This window comes from Mytilus californianus, unplaced genomic scaffold (genome assembly GCF_021869535.1).
Source record: "Mytilus californianus isolate M0D057914Y unplaced genomic scaffold, xbMytCali1.0.p SCAF_2, whole genome shotgun sequence".
In the NCBI taxonomy this organism is placed as follows: Eukaryota; Metazoa; Mollusca; class Bivalvia; order Mytilida; family Mytilidae; genus Mytilus; species Mytilus californianus.
In genome coordinates, this window is record NW_026262668.1 from 29,890,771 (window position 1) to 29,916,910 (window position 26,140).

General features: G+C 32.9%; 1 protein-coding gene across 1 annotated transcript in view; it reads right to left on the reverse strand.

Annotated features, from left to right (window-relative positions):
- Positions 1 to 26,140, reverse strand: part of LOC127729671 (uncharacterized) — a 58,611-nt gene that overhangs the window by 674 nt on the left and 31,797 nt on the right. Inside the window, exons 5-6 of the mRNA XM_052237529.1 lie at positions 7,666 to 7,732; positions 96 to 163 (exon numbers count right to left, since the gene is read on the reverse strand). Of these exons, the coding sequence (XP_052093489.1) occupies positions 96 to 163; positions 7,666 to 7,732 (135 nt within the window). The remainder of the gene's footprint in view (positions 1 to 95; positions 164 to 7,665; positions 7,733 to 26,140) is intronic.

Sequence of the window (26,140 nt, forward strand, 5' to 3'; positions counted from 1 at the left end):
ACTTTTCAAGTTTATGTTAATATATATGTTTACACACAACTACGAATGAATACAATTAAGTTTGTACAGTTTAAAATTTGAATGCATTTACCTACCTAGAAAAAAAACATTGTCTTCCAATGGAATTATATCTATGTTAACAGGTCTTTCACTACTGGTGTCTCTGTAATATATCAAAATAAAAAAAAAAACATGTGATATAAATGAAAAACTTAAAATTGGATCAATACTGAGTAAGTGGACAAGGCTAATAGCAGTAATCATGGTAATAGGCGATAAATGCATTACCTGCAATGAAAATCAAGACTCAATTTAAAGTTCAATGAATTGAAGTTCTACCGATTATGGATATATCCGACTACTTTTCTTAAATCTACGAATTAAAGACCGGGAAAACAACACTCGCGAGTTGTGCTGGTTAACCGATTCGTGACCTAATACCTTGTATAAATTCGATTTTTATCGTTCGTCCTCACGATCACGTTGTGCCAGTTTAAAATAAGCAACATATCCGTGTTCCTAATGTTGTACAGACGTTGTCTTTTTATGAATCAAATCTGAACTCAATCTTTCGATCTGACTTTAGGTTTTGAATGATGAATACTTGACACGTGTAAAGGGCAGAAAACACAAATCTTTCACACTATTGCATGAGGAGGAAAACTTAGATTGTATGTACTCTAATAGATCTTTGAGATGTTTAGTAGCCACCTCTAATTCACCCTATAACATGCGCAAATAGTTTCCCAGTATCTCTATAGGCCAAAAAGAAGATAGTAATTTGGACAGAGGTTTTGTGAAGTTCTGTATTTGTAAAGCATAACAATATATCGTTGCTTAACGCTTTTATGTCTGTTTGGGTTGCTCACCCAATTTTGTCAATATAACGGAACTATCTAACTCTGTCATACAAGACGAACATTGAGCTAGCTATAAACCAGGTTTAACCTGCCATTTTCTTTGGAAAATGCTTGTTCCAAGTCAGGAATATGACATTTTTGTCCATTCCGTTTGAAATATTAGTACTAGGTCCCCACCCACGGAATATATTACTTATAATAAGCTGTATTTGGCAGAACTTTTCGGAATTTTGGTACCTCATTGCTCTTCAACTTCGTATTTTATTTGATTCGAGCGTCATTGATGAGTCTTTTGTAGATGAAAAGCGCGTCTGGCGTACAAAATGTTAAGCCTGGTATGTACGATGAGTTTATATACTTATTTCTTTCATAGTTTTAGAATTTGGTTTTGAAGTTTAGCTGTCCTTTTTTTTTAAATAAGTGTATTCAAGCTATTCCTGATATATAATTCATAAGCAGCCCAGGTTGTATACTTAGGGACCCCTGTATAAAAAAAAGCCTCACTTGACCAGGAAAAAAATCAAATGAGTTTAAACTCCAAAAGTTTTACATATTTAAATAGCCAGTACAAAAGATTGGCTGTACTCGTAGAATTGTTATCAACAACAGGACATTATATCCGAATTTTTACGGTTCATGTATACTCATTGATTCTTTGAATAAACTTATTCTTAAAAGATATTAATTTAACACCGTAGTAAGATCTTTGCACATTTCCGTTATCTGTAAAAACATTAATTTTGTTTTTTTTAATACATTGAAACACAATTTAACTATTATATTGCTGTATATTTAGGTAAACATTTGGTCCTTTATCCTGTCGTGTATTTATCTTTGGGCTTTAAACAATGTAATGCCTTTTTCGTACAGCTTGGGATGTTTTTACTATATATCCGTTAGATACGTACTGATTGATACTTCAATCTGGGGGAACATGATTTATGTATTAGTTATTTTTTCCTAGAACTACCTCTCGGCAACTGCGAGTACTCTTAGATCGGTACTTCGAGTCTTTTGTCTTTATGTAAGTTGTGTGAATTTATTGTGCATCGAGCCGATCCGATGGATCAAGCAATTTCCATCTGATTTTTACACTGTGTTTTTTTGTTGTGATGTTACACTGTCCCAGGTTAGGGTATATTTTAGCGCTAAAATACATATTTAACCCCGCCAAATTCTATACGTGGCTGTCCTAAGTCAGGTGCCTGTAATTCAGAGGTTGCTGTCTATCATAATTTTTTCCGTTTATTGTTTTGTCATGAATTATTATATGCCGCTGGTTTTTTCGGTTGAATTGTTTCACAATTTGTCATGTCATAGTCTTTTATAGCTGCCTATACGAGAAGGTTTGTACATTGTTGATGGCCGAACAGTGATATGTAGTTGCTTAAATCCGCTTCATTTTGGACTTTGTTGGATACTTGTCTAATTGGCAATCATACCACATCTCCATAGTTCATTTATGCATAAGGTAAAATTTGGTATTTAGTTTGTATTTTGTTACATGTACCTATTATTACTTTATTTTGTAAGCTAAGTGCTTTTTATGGGCTGTTTTATAATGTATATTTTTTAAAGAAGTTTGTTAATCAACTGATCGAGGTCAAAAAGGGGAAAGGTTTAGATCTAAGAAAAAAATCGTAATGGGTTGCGCGGAAACCTTTGTCTCGCCTACGATTGCTGCTGTCAGCGTAAAAGTGTAATGTTGACTTAAAAAATGAGTCCATTTATCAGTAAAATACAGAATTTAAAAAAACAATCAAACTTTTTCTTTAGATGCTATTTCTTGGTCTTGAAGATTAGCTTCTGTCCATGTTTCATAACAATCAATGAAGGTTTACAAACTTATCATGTCAAAAAAATTTAATCCCAAACTGTCTGTAAATGTTAACTGTAAATAAAGTAAGTCCATTTATCAGAAAAATACTGAAATGAAAATATATTTTCAAAATTTTGCATCAGAAATTATCTCTTAATCATAAAAAAGTTTCATAAAATTCTATGAAGGTTTGACAAAGAATTTGATGTGTAACAAACTTTAACCTCAGACTCTATCTACTTGTTAACAGTTAAAAAAAACTAAGTAAATTTATCATTAAAATATGGAAAAATGAAAATAAATATTTTTAAAATTTTGCTCTGGATACTGTATTTTGATCATAAACAAGCTTCTGTCCAAATTTCATAAAATTCCATGAAGGTTTGACAAAGTTATTGATGACAGAAAAACTTTAACCTCAGACTGAATCTGAATGATAACTGTAAAAATAACTAAGTCCATTTAACAGTAAAATACGGAAAAAATGAAAATAAATATTTTCAAAATTTTGCTCTGAATACTGTATTTTGGTCATAAACAAGCTTCTGTCTAAGTTTCACAAAATTCCAGGAAGGTTTGACAAAGTTATTGATGACTAAAAACGCTATGTCTCGCTTTCGCGAAATAAATTTCGCAGGCTCTAAAAGAACTTCCTTGACCCCACTACTAATAATGTGCCTGCTCCATGTCATGAGCCTCGTCTGTAGTTGTCTGATGTCATATCTTAATGTTTTTCGTTTTTTGGGCGAGTTTTGATTTATTGGTAGAACTTTGTTTGGTTAATGTTAAACCTTTTACAGTTTTAATAGAATCAGGACAATTTAGAGTTTGACATATAGCATGTATAGTGTGGACACCTGTAAATTGTTGCAGACTATATAGTGCCCTTTAAGGTAGCTGGGGTGTCTTCCTCCATCTTGGATTCGAAATAGCAGATAACAATCGATCTAGATCTTTAATGAAATGTGCAAATTTCGAGAGTAGTATGTAATTTTCATGTGTAAGAATTTATGTTAATATAGAAAATTATTTGTTTTATCATATTTTACGGCTGTATTTTACAAAAAACAGAATATCTGTGTTTGATTCATTTTATCTCAACTTTGCCACAAAAGGGGAGATAACTCAGATAAAGTAACTTTTATAATAGAATGTGTTGTGAATTTACCTATTTTATAATGTAGCAAGAAAACGAGTCCGGTGACCCATTTTTTTCTTTTTCTTATCTGAAAGCATATTATTAGAGCTATCTTCTCATATTCTATCTTAAAATTCTATGGTGTAGTTTTCTTTTTATCACACAAAATTGGGCTTTCCATGCATAATCTATACAAAATCTGACAATTTTGCACAACCTGTAGCGTGAAAAAAAAGCCCGGTGACCCTTACTTTTTATGTTATTTTTGAAAAAGCATGATATTGTTACGGTTTTTCTGGGTAGGGGGTAGTGTTACGGTTTAGGGGGTAAGCTGTAGGTTTGTACATACGACTTTTTCGGGCTACTCAGTAAACACTAACTTCTACTTTCACGTTCGTCGTTTACTGTTAGCCAACGCGTATATAAAGACATTTGATGAACATAACATATACTTTTATTCTTATTGTATGTAAATATTGTTTGTAAGGTCTCTGGGAATAATGATATAGAGTTCGCCTTCTGTTTGACCAGGGGTCCCCTGACTGAACGACGGTTCCCAACTCCTGTTTATCCTTATTTCACACGTTCCCGCTTTATTACCTTTCTATTTTATTTCCGTAAGGCCTCAGTATTGTAACCGGGGCCCATACATGGTACGAGTAAGCTTAGTTTGTTCATTTTCCGACTTTACAGAATTTCAACATTCGCAATCGCCGCCATTTGCATCAGCAAGTTTATTGACGTCAGTGACCTAATGACCCGAGATCAGCATCCAATCAGCATTACATTATTTGCCCACATTCACCATAGGGGCAAGAGACTTTGGTGGGACAGATGTATAAAAGCGAGTGCACATCAGTCTTCAAGGAGACTGCGGTCCGCTACCAGGGTGTTCACTCCTGATACCAATGGAATTACCAGAGCAAACCAAATACGCTGCAGTCGATGCAACCCGTAAATACACCGTACCTTTGATATTGTATGCATCCCAGTTGGACAATGTTGGATAAATGGACCAAACCATGATTGACCCAGATGTTTTACTACGTTTACTACGATGTTGACAAACGATTAACGTACCAAAAAGGGGGGTTTCTGTATATTTTATAACTAAAGTGCTTTGGTGGTTTTTTTTATGTGATTTATACTTGTAAGAGTATTGAATGTGTTATATAGAATAAATTGTAAAGCTTAAATAAATCTTGTTATCTGTTGTACATGTAATAAGTAAGTCAATGTAATGGGTTTCTGAGCTTCCATATTTAAACCAGTGCCTTAGCTGTTTTTTCTGCTAGGCTACCATTGCCTTGATCATTTTGCCAGATACGCTACCAGTGATAAATAGTTTGCAACTCAATACCAGGGTTGACAGATCTATATTAGAATTTACCAATAATATAGTCACCAGTGTGTTAACCTGCATAAATACTTTTACTTATGGGACACACCCACCCGTACCGTAACAATATAAACTACATTTTGACAAATTATTCAAAAATTCTATGGATTTTAATTTAGACCCCCTATCTACCTTAAATAATTTTTGGGGTTATTTTAGTCGTTGAATTGATGGCTCAGTGGCGTTTATCCCACATCTCTCTTCATTCCTGGAAATAGATGACAATTCCTATAGTTTATTTAAGCTCTTTTACTAACAAAACGCTTTAGTTGGAACACTTTTTCTTCTGGAATTGCAACATATTTGTCACACACGGCTTATCCTACATTGAAACATTTAATATAATAAAATTGTATTTCAAGTTAATGAATTAAGTTCACGGCATTTCAGTCCTTTAGCTTACACATTAAGAGCTTATAATGTGGGCACCCTTATTGTATAAAAATTTGGCACTTGCACTGGCGCACTTAGAAGATTGACACTTGGAGTCATCAATACTGAGCTATTACAACACCTGTATGTACTTAAAATAATTTATTCGCCATAAATGGGGTTAAGGTATAAATTATGATTGGAACATAGGGATCATTAAGTAGGAAGGTGTTTTAGATTTGACTGTTCTTTGATGAAGGATATTGCCTAAATTGATAGCGTATAATATGACGACCATTGGTGCACTAACACTTTTGATATTTTGACTTTAAAAAACTTTTGGTCTCAAGCTGATATGATGGAAATTCCAGACACACATGATGTACGTTGTTACTACCACAAGATCGATACCGCTGTTGAAAATATTGAACTTTTTTACTACCATTGCGTCGTTACTGTTCAAAATAGTATGCATTGTTGAACAAGAGTGCACACACTGAAATGTCTCGCCTGTTTAACGCACCATTGATTTTATGTTGAAAGTCTTAAAGATAAAGGTTTTACTACACGTATAATAACTGTCACACAGACATGTACACCTTACAATTATTCCATACACGAAATATAGTTGACCCATTGCTTATGGTATTTGAAAAACAGACCAAAACACAAAAACTTAACATTGACCAATGAACCATGAAAATAAGATCAAGGTCAGATGACACCAGCTAGACAGACATGTACACCTTACAATCATTCCATACACCAAATATAGTTGACCTATTGATTATAGTACTTGAAAAACAGACCAAAATACAAAAACTTAACATTGACCAATGATCCATGAAAATGAAGTCAGGGTCAGATGACACCAGCTAGACAGACATGTACACCTTATAATCATTCAATACACCAAACATAGTTGACCTATTGCTTACAGTACTTGAAAAACATAAAAAAAAAAAAAAAAAATTAACAATGATCAATGAACCATGAAAATGAGGTCAAGGTCAGATGAAACCTACCAGTCTGACATGTACCCCTTACAATCATTCCATACACCACATATAGTTGACCTGCTGCTTGTAGTATCTGAGAAACGGACTTAATCACGTAACTTTAACCTTGATCACTGATCCATGAATTGAGGTCGAGGTCAGGTAAACCCTGTCTGACGGACATGTAGACATTGCAAGGAACCCATATACCAAATATAGTTATCCTATTACTCATAATAAGTGAGAAATTCACATGACAAAAAAATTGTAATTTTTTTTAAGCAATCACTGAACCATGAAAATGAGGTCAAGGACAATGGGCATATGACAGACGGAAACTTCGTAACATAAGGTATCTGCATACAAGGTATGAAGCATCCAGGTCTTCTACCTTCTGAAATATAAAGCTTTATACAAATAGTTTACGCCGCTGCCGCTGCCGGATAGAAATACCTATGTCTCTCGTCGCAGGCGAGACAAAAATGAGTTTGCAACTCTTCAGTTTTGGTTCATTTAGTTGTTACCTCCCCAAATTAGTTTGTTGTTATTTGAGTGTTTATAGTTTACACGTTCTGTGCCCGACACGAACGCATCATCCCAGTGGTTGTCTATTAAGATACAATTTACTTTCGGCGGCGTCTAATGCGCTTTTCTTGATTTGATTTTCGTCAAGATTGCTCACATTTTAAAATACAAAAATAAAATTGTACGAGATTGTCCAATGAAAAGTCGTAATAAAATTAAGATAAAGGTATCGACTAATAAATATAAATCTACACTTAACAAAACAATTAAAAGATAAACCAAAGAAATCCATAGATATAAACTGAAAAAAAATTCTCAGAAGGAAAACAATATAGCAGTAATAATAACCAATTGTAAACATATTTACATAAAAAAGACACCTGTAGACAATAATATCATAACATGTTGTTGCAGTTAATAAATATAGTCCAAAGTAAAATAAAATCTAAAGATAACATGGATAATTTCAACCTTAACTGACTGCTTATTAATTTATTATTAGGATTTTGAGCAACATCAGTATTCTGAAATAAGACATTCATGTCGTGACTTACTTGTCATCTGTTATTGGTCGACATTGCGTAACCACAGTACGGTTCATTTTATCAATGCAGTCGTAATCTATAATAAAAAAGTACTGTAAGTTTAATAGATATTTTACTCGTGTTTTGACAACTTTTGTTGAATTAATATAGATACTATAATAGACATGTTAGATAAATGTTTACAATTGACAATTGAGAGTCGAGAGTCTAGAGTTAAGACATTTAAATAAGGGATCATCTCAAAAGTATGAATTTAATTATTAAATTACTCGGTACATAAATGGCTTTAATAACATTGCTACTAATATAAATGTAAAATAATTGTTTTACGAAATTGTTGTATAGCAAACAACTGGATATTATATAAGTCCTTCCATATTTTTCTAAATCAAACACGACCGTGCGAGACCCTCATCGGTAGTCAAGGTCATTAAACACCTCTAGTAGTAGTAAATCAAACATGCTTTTTGGTTGATTGCTTGGTTGATAAACTGCTTGTATAACATCAATTGACAAATTCTTCATATTGATGGGTTGGTTGGTCGTTAGGTGAACTGATTGATTGTTTGATTGGCTGATTGATAGGTGGTGTGATTTAATGATTGACAGTTTGAATAACTTAAAGAGACGCATATTTCATATTGAGTATTAGATTGATTGATTGTTTGTTTGACGAACAGTAACGAATATTTAACGAACATTCTGTGTTTAATTCCCCCATCCCTCCTACAAAAATAAGTAAAAGAAAAAAAGAAAATACGAGCGAATTTGCAGATACACAGAGATATGTAAAACAACAAAACAAAAGTCAAGATCGAAGTCCGATTTTAATTACAATGAAAACAAAATGCATACATAACAAGTACATAAAACATAAATTCCGAGAATCCCTAGAAAAAAAAGGAAATTCATAAAGGGAGATTCAAGGATCTTTTTTGAGGGTACGTTAATCTTTGCATGTTCCCATCGAAATGATATAGGAAAATAAAAGGATATTTTTTTTCGAAACGGGAGAAGAAGAGGAGTGTTAAATCCTGTATTTTACAGGCCTAGAAATATCATGACTTTAATACAAATAGACATGTTGCACTTATACGGAAACGTGTAATTTAATGGGATCTAGGCCCTACCTTTTTGTTCCGCCTGTTCTTAGGAACCAGAACCTGTGTATGTTTTAATTGAGGAACTTGTTCCCGGTCTGCTCCTTGATTTGGAGCACTGTGATAATTTGTGTAAATTGTGCATCTTCATTTGGATCTATTTAAAAAGAGTATTTTTCATAAATCTGATATTTTTGGACTTTCACTGACAAACTGCTCGGTCATAAATTGTCATTATATTGTTAAACTAAATATTATTTTATCGGAATTATTTGATTTGCAATATTTGTTCGTCAAAATAATTTTATTAACATGTAACGATTTTTCTTTATAAAGCTTTTTGAGTTATAAGTAACAATTAAGTGTCAGTATATTTTCACAAAGACGGAAATTTGTTTCAAGATAATACTTTTGATAAATAATAGATAAAGTTACGGCGGGGGCATAAAAAGCAAAATATTGGTAACAAGAGGCTGTCAGAGAGACAGCAAACCGGATTTTCTTGCAGAGGTCGAACCCTGAACAGTCGAGCAAGTATGGCCACTACATTTAAGCTTAAAACAGCTCTGAATTTGGATTGTGATTGAATAATTGACACAGCAAAGGTTTGTGACACAAAATGAATGTGGTCAAAGAACTGAAATATTTGAAATTGGACATTTACCTATTATGGTCCAATATCCAAAATCTATGTACATACTAGAATCAGCATATCAAAGAACCCAAGAATTCAATTTTTGATGAAATCAGACAAAAGTTTAATTTATGACCCTTTGGACCTCAATGTGGACCAATTTAATAAAGGAGCCCACAATCCAAAATCTCTCAATGCATGGTTAGATTCAGCAGTTCAAAGAACCCCATGAATTCATTTTTTGTTGAATCAAACAAAGTTTAATTTTGGACCCTGATTTGGACAAACTTGAAAACTGGGCCCAAAAGTCTAATATTTAAATGCAGGTTTAGATTCAGCTTTTGAAAGAACCCTATATATATTTAATTTATGTTGAAATGAAACACAGGATAATTTTATCCATTATTTTCTGTGCAAAGGGAAAAAACTCAAACTGGATAAATAGTTCTCTAAAATAAGATATGATGCAATTTTTCAAATTATAATCAATAATATAATAACACCAACCAGTGATGACTAAGTTCTCTAAAATTAGATATGATTTAACACTCAAATATTGTTAGAATCAGCATATCAAAGAACCAAAGAATTCAATTTTTGATGAAATTAAACAAAAGTTTAATTTAGGACCCTTTGGACCTCAATGTGGTATTATCTTATTAATAATGAAAAGAAATACCGGTTTAGATTAAGCATTTCAAAGAACCCTATATATATTCAATTTATGTTGATATCAAACACAGTTTAATTTTGGCCCCCAATTTGGACAAACTTGAAAACTGGGCCAAAAGTCAGAAATCTAAATATATGTTTATTAATAGACAATATAAGCTTAGTGTTTAAAGCAGTTCACTTCATCAAAAAAAAATTTAAAGCATTCAGAAATTTACTTTTTACAGAATAATAAACAAACTTGCCACAAAATTCTTCAAACAATTTACCAAAGAAAAGAAGAAAACAATCCAAAATTTTATTTATCATAAATACAATGTCTTTTCAAAATCTATAAAACTTATCAGTAACAAGAAATAATTGTAACAGAATGCTGTTACGAAGTCTCCCAAACAAAGCTCCAATAATTCATCATTCCCATGGTCGCCTGACATTGGGCAAAGTCCAGTACAAATTGGTTTGTGATATGCATAAGTGACGCCTATGGATTGACCCTGTATGTCATTCAAATCTTTTTGAAATGACAAACAGGAATATATATGGTTTAGGGGTGGAGATCTCGACCGTTTACAAGTTCTCAAAGGGGGGGTGTGATCCCCAGTGGACTCGACCTTTATTTCATATGATTTGTTTTTTTGTCCCATACAAGAATATATATGGTTTAGGGGTGGGGATCTCGACCGTTTACAAACTCTTAAACAGGAGGGGGTGGGGTGACCCCAAGGGACTCGCCTTTTATTTCATTTGATTTGTTTTATTGTCCCATACAAGAATATATATGGTTTCGGGGTGGGGATCTTGACCGTTTACAAGTTCTGAAACAGGAGGGGGTGGGGGTGACCCCAGAGGACTCACCTTTTATTTCATTTGATTTGTTTTATTGTCCCATACAAGAATATATATAATTTCTGGGTGGGGATCTTGACCGTTTACAAGTTATCAAAAAGAAGGGGGGGTGGGGGTTACCCCCATGGACTTCCCCTATATTTCATTTGATTTGTTTTATTGTCCCATACAAGAATATATATGGTTTAGGGGTGGAGATCTCGACCGTTTACAAGTTCTTTAACAGGAGGGGGTGGGGGTGACCCCAGGGGACTCGCCTTTTATTTCATTTGATTTGTATTATTGTCCCATACAAGAATATATATGGTTTCGGGGTGGGGATCTTGACCGTTTACAAGTTTTCATAAAGAAGGAGGGTGGGTTGACCCCCTGGACTTCCCCTATATTTCATTTGATTTGTTTTATTGTCCCATACAAGAATATATATGGTTTCGGGGTGGGGATCTTGACCGTTTACAAGTTCTGAAACAGGAGGGGGTGGGGGTGACCCAGGGGACTTGCCTTTTATTTCATTTGATTTGTTTTATTTTCCCATACAAGAATATATATGGTTTCAGGGTGGGGATCTTAACCGTTTACAAGTTTTCAAAAAGAAGGGGGTGCGGGTGAACCCAGGGACTCCCCCAATATTTCATTTGATTTGTTTTATTGTCCCATGCAAGAATATATATGGTTTAGGGGTGGGGATCTCGACCGTTTTCAAGATAAAAGCACATTCTCAAATTGAAGGGGGGTGGGGGTAAGAATATTTATGGTTTAGGGAGACTTAATTATCTACAAAATGTCTAATAATGAACAGTAAATTTCATTTATACAGTCCTACTAGTAAATTTCAAACTTTATATATACAGTCCTACAGATCTCTTATCAGGAAACAGAAAATTTTCAAATAAATCTGTCACTCCAATGATTATCATATGCTAAGATATTTTCCAGATCTAATTAATAATGAAAAGCATAATTGTGAACAGAACTATGGTTTAACATAGTACTCTTACATTACATATATAATAATTAATAATGTAATTAACTTCAAAATGTCTAATAATATAGCTTATAATCATCACCACTTAGGAAATAGAAAATTTTCAAATAAATCTGTCACTCCAATTTTTATTGTGAGATAAGACATTTACCATACGCTTAGTCATAATATGATAACAAGAGAAAATATTTAAAAATACCACTTTTGGATGTTAAAAATGGCAATAACTCTAAAAGGAGAAATACTAAAATCGTGAAAATTGAACTTGACCTTCACTTAGTCACAAGAAAAAACATATCTAAATTTGAAAAAAAATCATCACAGCGTTTTCATGTTATTGAAGGGACACTGTTTGGCAGCCGCCCGTCCGCAAGACAGCCCGTCCGCCCGCCCGCCCGCCCGCCGTACATCCCCAAATCAATAACCGATATTTCCTTCGAAAATCCGGTTAAAAACTTAAAGTTTACACACATTACGCACAGATAAATTTGCTCTTTCCGTTAGCTCTCAATTGTCAATAAAATGTATGTCCCTCCTAAGAGAGACATCTAAAAAAGGGATCTCTAATTACAGGGTCAATTACGGGAATTGGCAAACAGACTATTGTCATTCGATAATCTCGTTTCTATTATGAGATTGTAACCTAGCAAAATTCTGAATTTAAATATGTTTTCTGAAGTTCTTAATTCGGTGAGAGTCAGGCAGTCGTATTGACAACATCCGCCAATTTGTAAATGTACATGTTTCCATCCTGAAATCATTAAATTGTTAACTACTGCATAGGACTTGTATCTAATTCTACCAGTGGCGTTAAATCGAGTATTTTCTAGCAAGTGACAAGGTCAAAGTCATTGTTATTGTCATTGTTGGCATCGCCAACCTCTGCAACCGGTCATGTTGCATCTCATTATCATCGTCATTCCTGTAGCCAGTCTCACGGTTACAGCACGGTGCATTTATCATTCCATGAGTAAAGAATTTGCGTTAAATATTTGTCACTGGACGTCAGAGTAACAATCAATCAATTAATTAATCAATATAAAATATCCGTCTCTTTTCGTAACTGTCAATCAATACATCATTCTATCAGGCAGACACACCAAGCGAATCAATCGATTAATGAATGCGAAATTCGTCACATTTGACAGTATTCAAAATTTCAATCAATGAATACACTAGTTTTTATGAAGAATGTGATGCTACTTGATGTTATGCAACCAATTTACCAACCAACCAACCAACATTCTAATAATCATGTTAGAAAAGGTGGGAAAACCTTCAATCACAATTTTGTATATTTATTTGAAGCCATTGGTGTGCCGAGTTAATTAAATTAATACTTTTTAGATGGTCCCTTATTTAAATGTCTCAGCTGTACATATTTACAACAAATGAAGACTCTTTCTGTAAAGTGTTGGTGGCCTTGAAAAGTGCCATTTGTGAAAGCTATGCAATTTTGTTTACATACGTCAGTGACGTCATTTTGATGGGAGATATCTCGTGTAAAATCGAGAGGATAATTTATCGCACATTATTATTTTGTATGGTTTCTCGACATTCCTTTCATTAAAATGAATTTTACCCAAATAGTTCATATTGATCCTGTATGAGTCTTCCTACAGTCGTGTTTATCCTCAGTCAACTTTGGTGGTTATTTTAAGTCATTGGTTAATAAAGGTGCATACAATGGGTGTTTTCATATCATTCCTGTATTATGTTCTCGTGCAGTCGTAATGGGTCTCGATCAGCTGTATTCGTCATCAGTCAATATAATCTGCTGAACAGGTCCATATATAACGTATTGACCTCGTCAAAAGTCCATAATTAATAAATATTCGAACACGTGGACTGCTTCTCGTGGATACTGTTATTATAGAAAACGATTTTCATTTTGGTAGCTTATGATGCAGTTTCACACTTGTTCTACACTAAAAAATGACCAGCAAATATGCAAAAAATGTATGTAAACAAAAGGTCATATGTCTGTAAAGTAAGTATTTTACATCGTCTGCTAATTATCAGTGCGTAAGTGATCATCAAAGGAATTCACGACAAAAAAAAATCATTTGATAGTGAACAATTTATTTTTAACGGAAATAATTTCATAGAATAATCCTTGAACAAAAACACAGTAACACCCAGTCGGAATATTATATAACCATAGCTCATGGTACTTGTCATAAATCATTCTGTAACTGTTCTGCCATTTTGTACACCATTTATTTTTCCCGGGGGAATCACATGAGCCTTTTATGCAAACAGGATATCTATTTTGCACTGTTGTAAGTAAGCCTGGTTTTCATGAATCTCAACACTCGCCATGCTCTACAACATAGAGAACAACAAAGTGGCCATATCAAGGAAGGTCATCAAGTACTACCAAAACGACTGTCGAGAAATATGCCCGACAATTGCTTCCAGTTACCATCAGCATCCTGTGATTACCGCAAATACTCATTCTACCCAAGAACCATCCGGATGACAAAGCTGATTCAAATTCAAATAATTTGGGAGGAGGTGTGGTTCTGTATGCGCACCAAACCCATTGCAGTATAATCAGTTTGTTAGATTCTTGATCCGAGTCTTTTCATGTGTGGATTCAAGATATCAAATAAAAAAAGGGGGGGCCAACGTTTGGAGTGATACTTTTAAAAAGTCTATGCATATATGAAGCTGTATAAGGGGGCACGTGCCCCCCCCCCCCCCCCTCCCCCCCTAAATCTGCCGCTGTTTTTCGCTGATGGATTTCGTTTTTTTTTTTGGAAAGCGGACAGAAAGTCAGAAATTTGATAGGACAAAAAGTCACAAATAATTTGTTTATTGTTGTTTGAATAGATAAGAGAAAGATCTTGAAATAAGTCCTTTTTATTACATATATTCATTTTACAATTTAAGAAATTATTCATACGACTTGAGAAGGAACATAAACAAATTTTAATAATGCAAAGGATACATTTCTAGGCACCATGAAGCCATTTAAGTACCTAGCCACTTTAACAAATTGTTTTCTTCACAATTATTTGATCATTATTGTCTTTTCTTTGTAGAATAAATTTTGTTAACATAGATGCTATACATATAATAGTTCCAAGACAAATACAAACATGTTTTTTTTTTAGATAAGTACTTTCTTATTCAAAGGGAAATAATCTCAAAACTGAATTGTGACTTTTGTCCTATGACTTTGACTTTTTGTCCTGTGACTCGTTGTTCAACATACATTTTGTTTACACTTAGTAGGTCATTTTGCCTAGATTTTGTATAATCAAATAATGTTATTTGGTCAACATATGAAATAAAACATTTTAAGAAAAAAAAAAATTTTGTAACGCATCGTTAAGTCCAGCCCTTTTTTGGTTAAACACCATTAAAATCTTGAACGTTTCCCTATGTAGTCGTACAATTTTTTCAAATTAAATCATTTTACAAAACTTGTTGCTGGTCGATCAGTATTTTTTGTGGCTTATGCTGTATGGCGTGTGGCTATATTTCTTTAAGACAGGGAAACAAGTATATATTGTTAATATGCCTTTTTAAACTTGTCACATAGTATATATCTGGCTGTTGTGAATATTGAATCATAGGGTAAAGTTTCAAAACAATAAATTTAACAAAATTTACTGTACAGATTGAAATGTTATTTCCTTTACCGAATCTTAATTATAATCAATTAAGTTATACTGTTATGTGACAGTGTTTTACTAGCACAGTGCACTGTTCATGGACATATTTAAACTGTCTACAATGAAGATTTATTCAAATTAAGGCTGCGGCTATACTACACAAGTTCAGATTGACAAATAGTTGTCATATAAAAGTTTTATTTTTATCACAATTTCAAAATGAAAAAGGTTATTCATGTTTTTTTGGTACTATTATTTATTCATCCGATTATGAATATACTTTTAACTATAGAAATAGCCCATTTGAACATGTAACAACAGAACAAAATATGTGGTAAACCAATCAATAAAGACAATTATCATGATTATACAGACTTTATAAACTTGTTGGAAATACATATAAACATACGTACATCATGGGAAGAGAAATTTTGTGTTAGATCTTTCCCAGGTTCTAAATTTAAATGCCATTACACAATGGATTTGCATAATATATAATCTTTAAATAACTTATTTAGCAAACGCAAACAGTATGGTACACAACATAACTTTCTAATTTGATAAATTGATGTTTAAAGTATATAAAACATTAATAAACAGCTGCGCCATGAGCGCATGATACGCCCGTCGTCTTGTGTGTGAATTTTTATGCAATAAGCATAAATAGTTTCTGACATACGGCGTGACATGCGAAAACCCCCTTTTTTTTTACAAAAAACTCAATATCTATAAAATAAAATTTTGAATCAAAACCAAAAAGTATACAGATCTTTAGATTAATATAACTAAGAAGTGTGTAAAATTTTAAGCAATAATCATAAATCGTTTTTGAGATACGGCGCGACATGTGAAAACACCCCTTTTAAAAAAAAAATCAATATCTCAAAAATAAAATTTTGAATCAAAACCAAAAAGTATACAGATCTTTAGATTAATATAACTAAGAAGTGTGTAAAATTTTAAGCAATAATCATAAATCATTTTTGAGATATGGCGCGACATGTGAAAAACCCCTCCCCCTTTTTTTACAAAATACTCAATAACTCAAAAATAAAATTTTGAATCAAAACCAAAAAGTATACAGATCTTAAGGTTAATATAACTAAGAAGTGTGTAAAGTTTTAAGCAATAATCATAAACTGTTTTTGAGATACGGCGCGACATGTGAAAAACCCCTCCCCCTTTTTAACAAAATACTCAATAACTCAAAAATAAAATTTTGAATCATCACCAAAAAGTATACAGATCTTAAGATTAATATAACTAAGAAGTGTGTAAAGTTTTAAGCAATAATCATAAATTGTTTTTGAGATACGGCGCGACATGTGAAAAAAAACACACACCTGTTTTAGTTACTAAGTCCCGTAACTCAAAAAGTTTTAATCTTATTTTCACCAAAAAGTATACAGATCGTTTGACCATCATAAGAAACAACTATGTTAAGTTTCAAGAAATTTGGATAAGTCATTCTCAAGTTACGGTGCGACATGTTTACGCCGGACAGACAGACGGACAGACAGACGGACAGACGGACAGACAGACGGACGGACGCCGGACATTTGTATAACATAATATGTCCCGTCAAAAATTTGACGGGCGTATAAAAACCAGTATTAAATTCTCCCAATAAAAGGTGTAAGAAACCATTTTTTTTTAAAGTTTAATATGACATTTCGAATGAAGTATCTGACAATTCGACTTACATGTATATATCATGAGTTGGCCTTAATATCTGATATGTCCACTAAAATGTTAGAAGTGATGAAAAGTTTCTTATTTTTCAACCTTTTATTCTAACTATCCACTATAGACCAAAGACCAATGATGTTATCAAGTACATGGCACCCGTAAAGCCTTCAACAATTAGCAATACCAATACTGTATTAATGTCAGCTAAAAAGGCCTGTGTATGACACAATGTGAGGCATTTCAAAACGGGGTTGGCAAAAACCCTGGTTTTATGAGTATTGCCCGGATTTTATTAGTATTGCCCAGGTTTTACCTGGTATTACTGGGCAAAACTCGGTATTATGAAATATTGGTATGAATTTTTAAAGAGTATAAACTCAAGAAAGTATGGGTCCAGTTACTCTTAAGACAGACAAGAACACACATGATAGACAAATGTGAAAGTTTGTTTTTTCAATAAAAGTATTACATTAATTAGATAATCCTAAATATTTATTAAATTGTCTAAATTGATTTTACTGCTAACATGTAGACAAACAATTTTTGTTCATTGCTATTTTTAGTGTTTACACAATTTTAGCGTACTGCACATCACTAATTGAAAAGCAATTATTCAGATTGTAACACAGATGTGTGTATATTACAATAATAAGTCTTTTCTTTTTAACACGTTTTGGTGGCATGTCTCTTTCGGGTATTTATTTAGAAACTTTGTAATACTAGTATATGTTTAGTGGAAGGCTCCATGGGTGTAAGGAGGGGGCACTTACTTTGAATGGAGAAAAAAGTCTGACGAAAAAAGTGTTGGAACAAAATGCACGGATAGAAAGTGACAGGAAATAAATTCACAATAATAAAAAAAATAAAGTAAATTTGGTATAAATACTACATTTCTGAATATGTATAATTTTTAATAGATTTTTTATTAAGATGTAGGCAGAATCATATATGTGTATAAAATGTCTCTAAAGTATGGAAAGAGTCAAAGGAAAATTAAAATTGTATGAAGTTAATATCAACTGGATAGTGTTTCAGAATAATTCAACACCTTTTAATATTAGAATGTAGTGTGTGGTATTTCAATATTTATGTTATTGCAATTTAGTACATTTTCATAGATTATAAACAAAATGTTGTTCATGAAAATGTCAAGTTTTTAAAATAATTCAACAGATGTTAACCTTTATTAACTAATTATAAATAAGTGGCTTCAGTTTACTATTTATATTTCATGTCAATCACCTACTGTCTGGGCAGATAATAACACTTAAAACCTTAAAAAAATTTATAAAAAAATAAATATAAAATCTCTGAATTGAATATTTTTAAGAAATATCGCAAAAAATCTCCAATGGAAACCAAAACAAAATGAGGGTTTTCTTTCTTATATTGACGGTGACCTATATATTTTATTCCGGTTTTTAAAAGCTTATAATATAAGTACTTCATCTCTAAAATATGAGCAATTTCTATCATTTGTTTTTTAATGAAAATACGACTTGATGCTAAAAAGGTGATTGTGTACCCTATTTATTTATACAAATAGGCTAGAATGTATGATTAATACAGGTCCATATAAATCTTTTATATGGCCGGTGACCCCCAATATTTTTTATATTTTCGATGTACACATAGTAGGGATCAACTGTGCAATGTTTAAGAAAAAAAAACTATCATTTTCATTTTAGACACCCATACATCCTTTAGTAAAGCCGAATATTTTTTTGTATTATTTAACGTTTCAAAATGATCCGTAGCCGCCCCGGGTATTTTTTTTTTTACTTTCAACAACGATATAGTAGTGTCTGCAACGAGGTCATCGTTTCGGAAATAATTTTTAAAATAAAAGAGGCACTTGTTTTCTTATAATATTGCATTGATCAAACAGTCTTATAAACGACACAATCAATTTCATATCAAGTTAGTCTAATACATTTTTAATTGCTCTCTTTCCGATATAACGGATATTGTACGGACTATTGGGTAACGTAACTGTCACATTACAAACAGAACATATTCACTAGGACAGTGTGGTGTTTGCATATGGAAAACCAAATGATTTCCTGACAAATATGTTATTAAAAAGTTCTTAATATTTATGTTTCTGAAACGCAGTTATTCAGCATTCCAAACATACATTCCAAATACCAACGAGGTTTATAAAGGATATAAACGTTACTACATGTAGAGTCGCGTTTACTTTAATATGTAGGAATGATACTGTAAACAATACTTTATTGTATTATCGAAGCAGTAAAATGTATTTTTACATCCCTTGCTTTCATATGTTTGTATATATGAAACATATATGTGAGTGTTCCTGATGAGCGTAAATCCAGAAAGCGCTACAGGAGCACATCAATTATCACGTGATGTTTTCGTTTGAAGTACCAGAGTAAGTTTTCAAGGCATTTATCCAATGTGTAATTTGGAGAAAGACTGTCAAGTGCGAGTCCAAATCGGAACTATATCAAACAAAGTGATACAACAAAATGAACATAGAATCATCAATTATTTAACTTTTCGTCGATATAAAAAGTTGACCTTTCTGCTTTCCTCCACTTTTTTCTTCGTCGTCCCAAAACTCTACCGTTAACTATTCAAATGTTAGACAACTTTAAACTTTAATATCTTACGACGATTGTTGCTGACTAAAATGGTTTCAAATGAGTTCACTAATGAAATGGGAAGCACCAAGTAACTGGGAAGTCAATATTTGGCTTAGTTACAGCTAACATTGTCCGAGTAGATATTTCAATATACATATAATAAAATATATTACCGATATAGTGAATTTCATTTAAAAGCACTGGGTCGATACCACTTCTAATTGACTGTTAGTCCCCGGTTATACCATCATCTCAGTAGTCAGTTCTTTGATACTGACATGATTAGACCCTTTTTTCTCTAAAATTGCCCTTGATGAATTAAGAAATCATTACGAAACTAAGATTCCAACTACCTTTGGCAAAGTTGACCTTAAATGAATTTTGTCATTCGTTAAAGATTCATTTTGGATATATAGCTCCAAATGTTTCTACGTATTTATGTATCCTTGCTTTCAAATATTTAAGGTTTGAGCGTTCCTGGTGAAGGTAAATCCAGAAATGCGCCTTGGATGCAGGAAATTAAAAAAAAAATGTTTTTCCTTTACTGCCGCTGAGTTGATATCGCTGCTGGTGGTCTCTGATGGTAAAGTCATGAGCGTAGTCAGTTATTTGGTACTGACTTTTTTTCTAAAATTACCTGTTGAGAAATTTAGAAATTATTAAGAGTTTAAGGTTCCTTATTCCTCAAGCAAATTAGACCTTAAATGACTTTAACTATTCTGTTTTGGCTTCTGCATGTCATATGGTTACTAACATTGCTTGTATTATGATTTTCTGTTTTTCAAACGCTTAGGTTTAAGCGTTCCTAATGAAGATAAATCTATAAAATCACTGGGTATAAAAAACAACTTCGAACGCACAAAATCTATAAAGTGGTATTTTCATTTTCTGCCTATCTATTATAGTTTTCAAGAAGAAAGGTGTTAACATTTGTCATAATTTGTCTTTTAGGAACAATAATTCCTCTGATAACCTTTGGGTTGAAACAGTTTAGCGCCAACAAACTAATACCCCGCCACATTCGGTTTGTGTCTGTCTCAATTAAGGATCATGTAACTTATTGGTTGTCGTTTGTTGCTGTATATCATATTTATTTTTCGTTAATTGTTTTGTACATAAATCAGGCCGTTAGTTTTCTCGTTTGAATTGTTTAACAGTTGTCATTTCGGGGCCTTTTATAGCTGATTATGCGGAATGGGTTTTACTCATTGTTGAAGGCCGTTCGGTGACCTATAGTTGTAAGCTTTTATGTCATTTTGGTCTCTGGTAGAGAGTTGCCTCATTGGCAATCATATCACATCGTCTCATTTTTATGTGTTGTATACTTAAACACACGAAATTGTCTGCGGGGAAGGGATAAAATTCAAGGCAATTGAAGAATATTTGAAAAACTAGGTTATTCTATTTCTAGCTACATGCAAAATAGACCAATACTTGGTCTGGACCTGTGTCGCTGCAAACAAAAAATCGAGGTACTATGTATACTGATTGGAGCTTAACTGATCAGTTTCTTTCACTGATACAAAGAAAACTTTGACTAAAATTTACCTTGTGCATTGAGTGTTGCAAAATTTTAAACTATCGGCAAACAGGAAGTGGCTACATAGCAAATGTAAAAATTGCTAACTTGCTACAACTCAACATTATCAAGCTACAGACTACATATTAAACCATTCCCTTATAGAAGCCGAGAAAACTGACGAAAAACCTTGTACAACGAGTGTTGTAACATTTCAAACTATCGGCAAACAGGAAGTGGATACATGGCAAATATTTAAATTGCGTACTCGCTTAATCTTAACATTATGAGGTTGCATATTAAATATTGAATAATTCCCTTTCATAGAAGTCTTTCGGACGGAGAGACGGAAGGGAAAAAGGAACGGAAGGACATACGGACGGACAGAGTCGAGCAGTTACTAGACCTGCTTCAGTCTTTGGCGACGAAGATAAAAAATGAGCACATGGACCACCATTTTTTTTCTTTTGCAATCGACTATGTATTATTTCAAAAATTTTATATCGAAATAGCAAGAAAAAAAATCAACGATATAATTTTTTTTTCTATATGCATTTGTATAAGTAGTAAACAATGTATGGCTTTTCATTACCAATAATTATATGACTTCACAACTATTTTATCACATTAAAACCTCATTTTGAACTGTCTTAAAGACCAATAAATGAAGGAACATTTTGCAAAAAATCGGGAGAAAATATCTCTTTCCGTTAGAAAGCTATTTTATTTCGGATAAGTATTGAAAAATGCAATTTGTGCTTTTACAGGAAAAATGCAAATTTAAACTTCAATATAATATTGCATTGATCAAACAGTCTTATAAACGACACATTCAATTTCATATCAAGTTAGTCTAATAAAATATTTAATTGCTCTCTTTCCGATATAACGGATATTGTACGGACTATTGGGTAACGTAACTGTCACATTACAAACAGAACATATTCACTAGGACAGTGTGGTGTTTGCATATGGAAAACCAAATGATTCCCTGACAAATATGTTATTAAAAAGTTCTTCATATTTATGTTTTTGAAACGCAGTTAATCAGCATTCCAAACATACATTCCAAATACCAACGAGGTTTATAACGGATAGAGTCGCGTTTACTTTAATATGTAGGAATGATACTGTAAACAATACTTTATTGTATTATCAAAGCAGAAAAATGTATTTCTATATTCCTTGCTTTCATATGTAAATTGTTTGTTTATATGAAACATATATGTGAGTGTTCCTGATGAGCGTAAATCCAGAAAGCGCTACAGGAGCACATCATTTATCATGTGATGTTTTCGTTTGATGTACCAGAGTCAGTTTTCAAGACATTTATCTAATGTGTAATTTGGAGAAAGACTGTCAAGTCCGAGTCCAAATCGAAACTGTATCAAACAAAGTGATACAACAAAATGAACATAATCATCAATTATATAACTTTTCGTCGACATAAAAAGTTGACCTTTCTGCTTTCCTCCACTTTTTTCTTCGTCGCCCAAAACTCTTCCGTTAACTAATCAAATATTAGACAACTTTAAACTTTAATATCTTACGACGATTGTATGTGACTAAAATGGTTTCAAATGAGTTCACTAATGAAATGGGAAGCACCAAGTAACTGGGAAGTCAATATTTCGCTTAGTTACAGCTAACATTGTCCGAGTAGATATTTCAATATACATTTAACAAAATATGTTACCCGATATAGATGAATTTCATTTACAAGCACTGGGTCGATACCACTTCTAATTGACTGTTAGTCCCCGGTTATACCTTCATCTCAGTAGTCAGTTCTTTGATACTGACATGATTAGACCCTTTTTTCTCTAAAATTGCCCTTGATGAATTAAGAAATCATTACGAAACTAAGATTCCAACTACCTTTGGCAAAGTTGACCTTAAATGAATTTTGTCATTCGTTAAAGATTCATTTTGGTTATATAGCTCCAAATGTTTCTACGTATTTATGTATCCTTGCTTTCAAATATTTAAGGTTTGAGCGTTCCTGGTGAAGGTAAATCCAGAAATGCGCCTTGGATGCAGGAAATTAAAAAAAAAATGTTTTTCCTTTACTGCCGCTGAGTTGATATCGCTGCTGGTGGTCTCTGATGGTAAAGTCATGAGCGTAGTCAGTTATTTGGTACTGACTTTTTTTCTAAAATTACCTGTTGAGAAATTTAGAAATTATTAAGAGTTTAAGGTTCCTTATTCCTCAAGCAAATTAGACCTTAAATGACTTTAACTATTCTGTTTTGGCTTCTGCATGTCATATGGTTACTAACATTGCTTGTATTATGATTTTCTGTTTTTCAAACGCTTAGGTTTAAGCGTTCTTAATGAAGATAAATCTATAAAATCACTGGGTATAAAAAACAACTTCGAACGCACAAAATCTATAAAGTGGTATTTTCATTTTCTGCCTATCTATTATAGTTTTCAAGAAGAAAGGTGTTAAAATTTGTCATAATTTGTCTTTTAGGAACAATAATTCCTCTGATAAACTTTGGGTTGAAACAGTTTGGCGCCAACAAACTAATATCCCGCCACATTCGGTTTGTGTCTGTCTCAAGTAAGGATCATGTAACTTATTGGTTGTCGTTTGTTGCTGTATATCATATTTATTTTTCGTTAATTGTTTTGTACATAAATCAGGCCGTTAGTTTTCTCGTTTGAATTGTTTAACAGTTGTCATTTCGGGGCCTTTTATAGCTGATTATGCGGTATGGGTTTTACTCATTGTTGAAGGCCGTTCGGTGACCTATAGTTGTAAGCTTTTATGTCATTTTGGTCTCTGGTAGAGAGTTGCCTCATTGGCAATCATATCACATCGTCTCATTTTTATGTGTTGTATACTTAAACACACGAAATTGTCTGCGGGGGAGGGATAAAATTCAAGGCAATTGAAGAATATTTGAAAAACTAGGTTATTCTATCTCTAGCTACATGCAAAATAGACCAATACTTGGTCTGGACCTGTGTCGCTGCAAACAAAAAATCGAGGTACTATGTGTACTGACTGGAGCTTAACTGATAAGTTTCTTTCACTGATACAAAGAAAACTTTGACTAAAATTTACCTTGTGCATTGAGTGTTGCAAAATTTTAAACTATCGGCAAACAGGAAGTGGCTACATAGCAAATGTAAAAATTGCTAACTTGCTACAACTCAACATTATCAAGCTACAGACTACATATTAAACCATTCCCTTATAGAAGCCGAGAAAACTGACGAAAAACCTTGTACAACGAGTGTTGTAACATTTCAAACTATCGGCAAACAGGAAGTGGATACATGGCAAATATTTAAATTGCGTACTCGCTTAATCTTAACATTATGAGGTTGCATATTAAATATTGAATAATTCCCTTTCATAGAAGTCTAGTCTTTCGGACGGAGAGACGGAAGGGAAAAAGGAACGGAAGGACATACGGACGGACAGAGTCGAGCAGTTAGTAGACCTGCTTCAGTCTTTGGCGACGAAGATAAAAAATGAGCACATGGACCACCATTTTTTTTCTTTTGCAATCGACTATGTATTATTTCAAAAATTTTATATCGAAATAGCAAGAAAAAAAATCAACGATATAATTTTTTTTTCTATATGCATTTGTATAAGTAGTAAACAATGTATGGCTTTTCATTACCAATAATTATATGACTTCACAAATATTTTATCACATTAAACCCTCATTTTGGACTGTCTTAAAGACCAATAAATGAAGGAACATTTTGCAAAAAATCGGGAGAAAATATCTCTTTCCGTTAGAAAGCTATTTTATTTCGGATAAGTATTGAAAAATGCAATTTGTGTTTTTACAGGAAAAATGCAAATTTAAACTTCAATATAATATTGCATTGATCAAACAGTCTTATAAACGACACATTCAATTTCATATCAAGTTAGTCTAATAAAATATTTAATTGCTCTCTTTCCGATATAACGGATATTGTACGGACTATTGGGTAACGTAACTGTCACATTACAAACAGAACATATTCACTAGGACAGTGTGGTGTTTGCATATGGAAAACCAAATGATTCCCTGACAAATATGTTATTAAAAAGTTCTTAATATTTATGTTTTTGAAACGCAGTTAATCAGCATTCCAAACATACATTCCAAATACCAACGAGGTTTATAACGGATAGAGTCGCGTTTACTTTAATATGTAGGAATGATACTGTAAACAATACTTTATTGTATTATCGAAGCAGAAAAATGTATTTCTACATCCCTTGCTTTCATATGTAAATTGTTTGTATATATGAAACATATATGTGAGTGTTCCTGATGAGCGTAAATCCAGAAAGCGCTACAGGAGCACATCATTTATCATGTGATGTTTTCGTTTGATGTACCAGAGTCAGTTTTCAAGACATTTATCTAATGTGTAATTTGGAGAAAAAGACTGTCAAGTCCGAGTCCAAATCGAAACTATATCAAACAAAGTGATACAACAAAATGAACATAATCATCAATTATATAACTTTTCGTCGACATAAAAAGTTGACCTTTCTGCTTTCCTCCACTTTTTTCTTCGTCGCCCAAAACTCTTCCGTTAACTAATCAAATATTAGACAACTTTAAACTTTAATATCTTACGACGATTGTATGTGACTAAAATGGTTTCAAATGAGTTCACTAATGAAATGGGAAGCACCAAGTAACTGGGAAGTCAATATTTCGCTAAGTTACAGCTAACATTGTCCGAGTAGATATTTCAATATACATTTAACAAAATATGTTACCCGATATAGATGAATTTCATTTACAAGCACTGGGTCGATACCACTTCTAATTGACTGTTA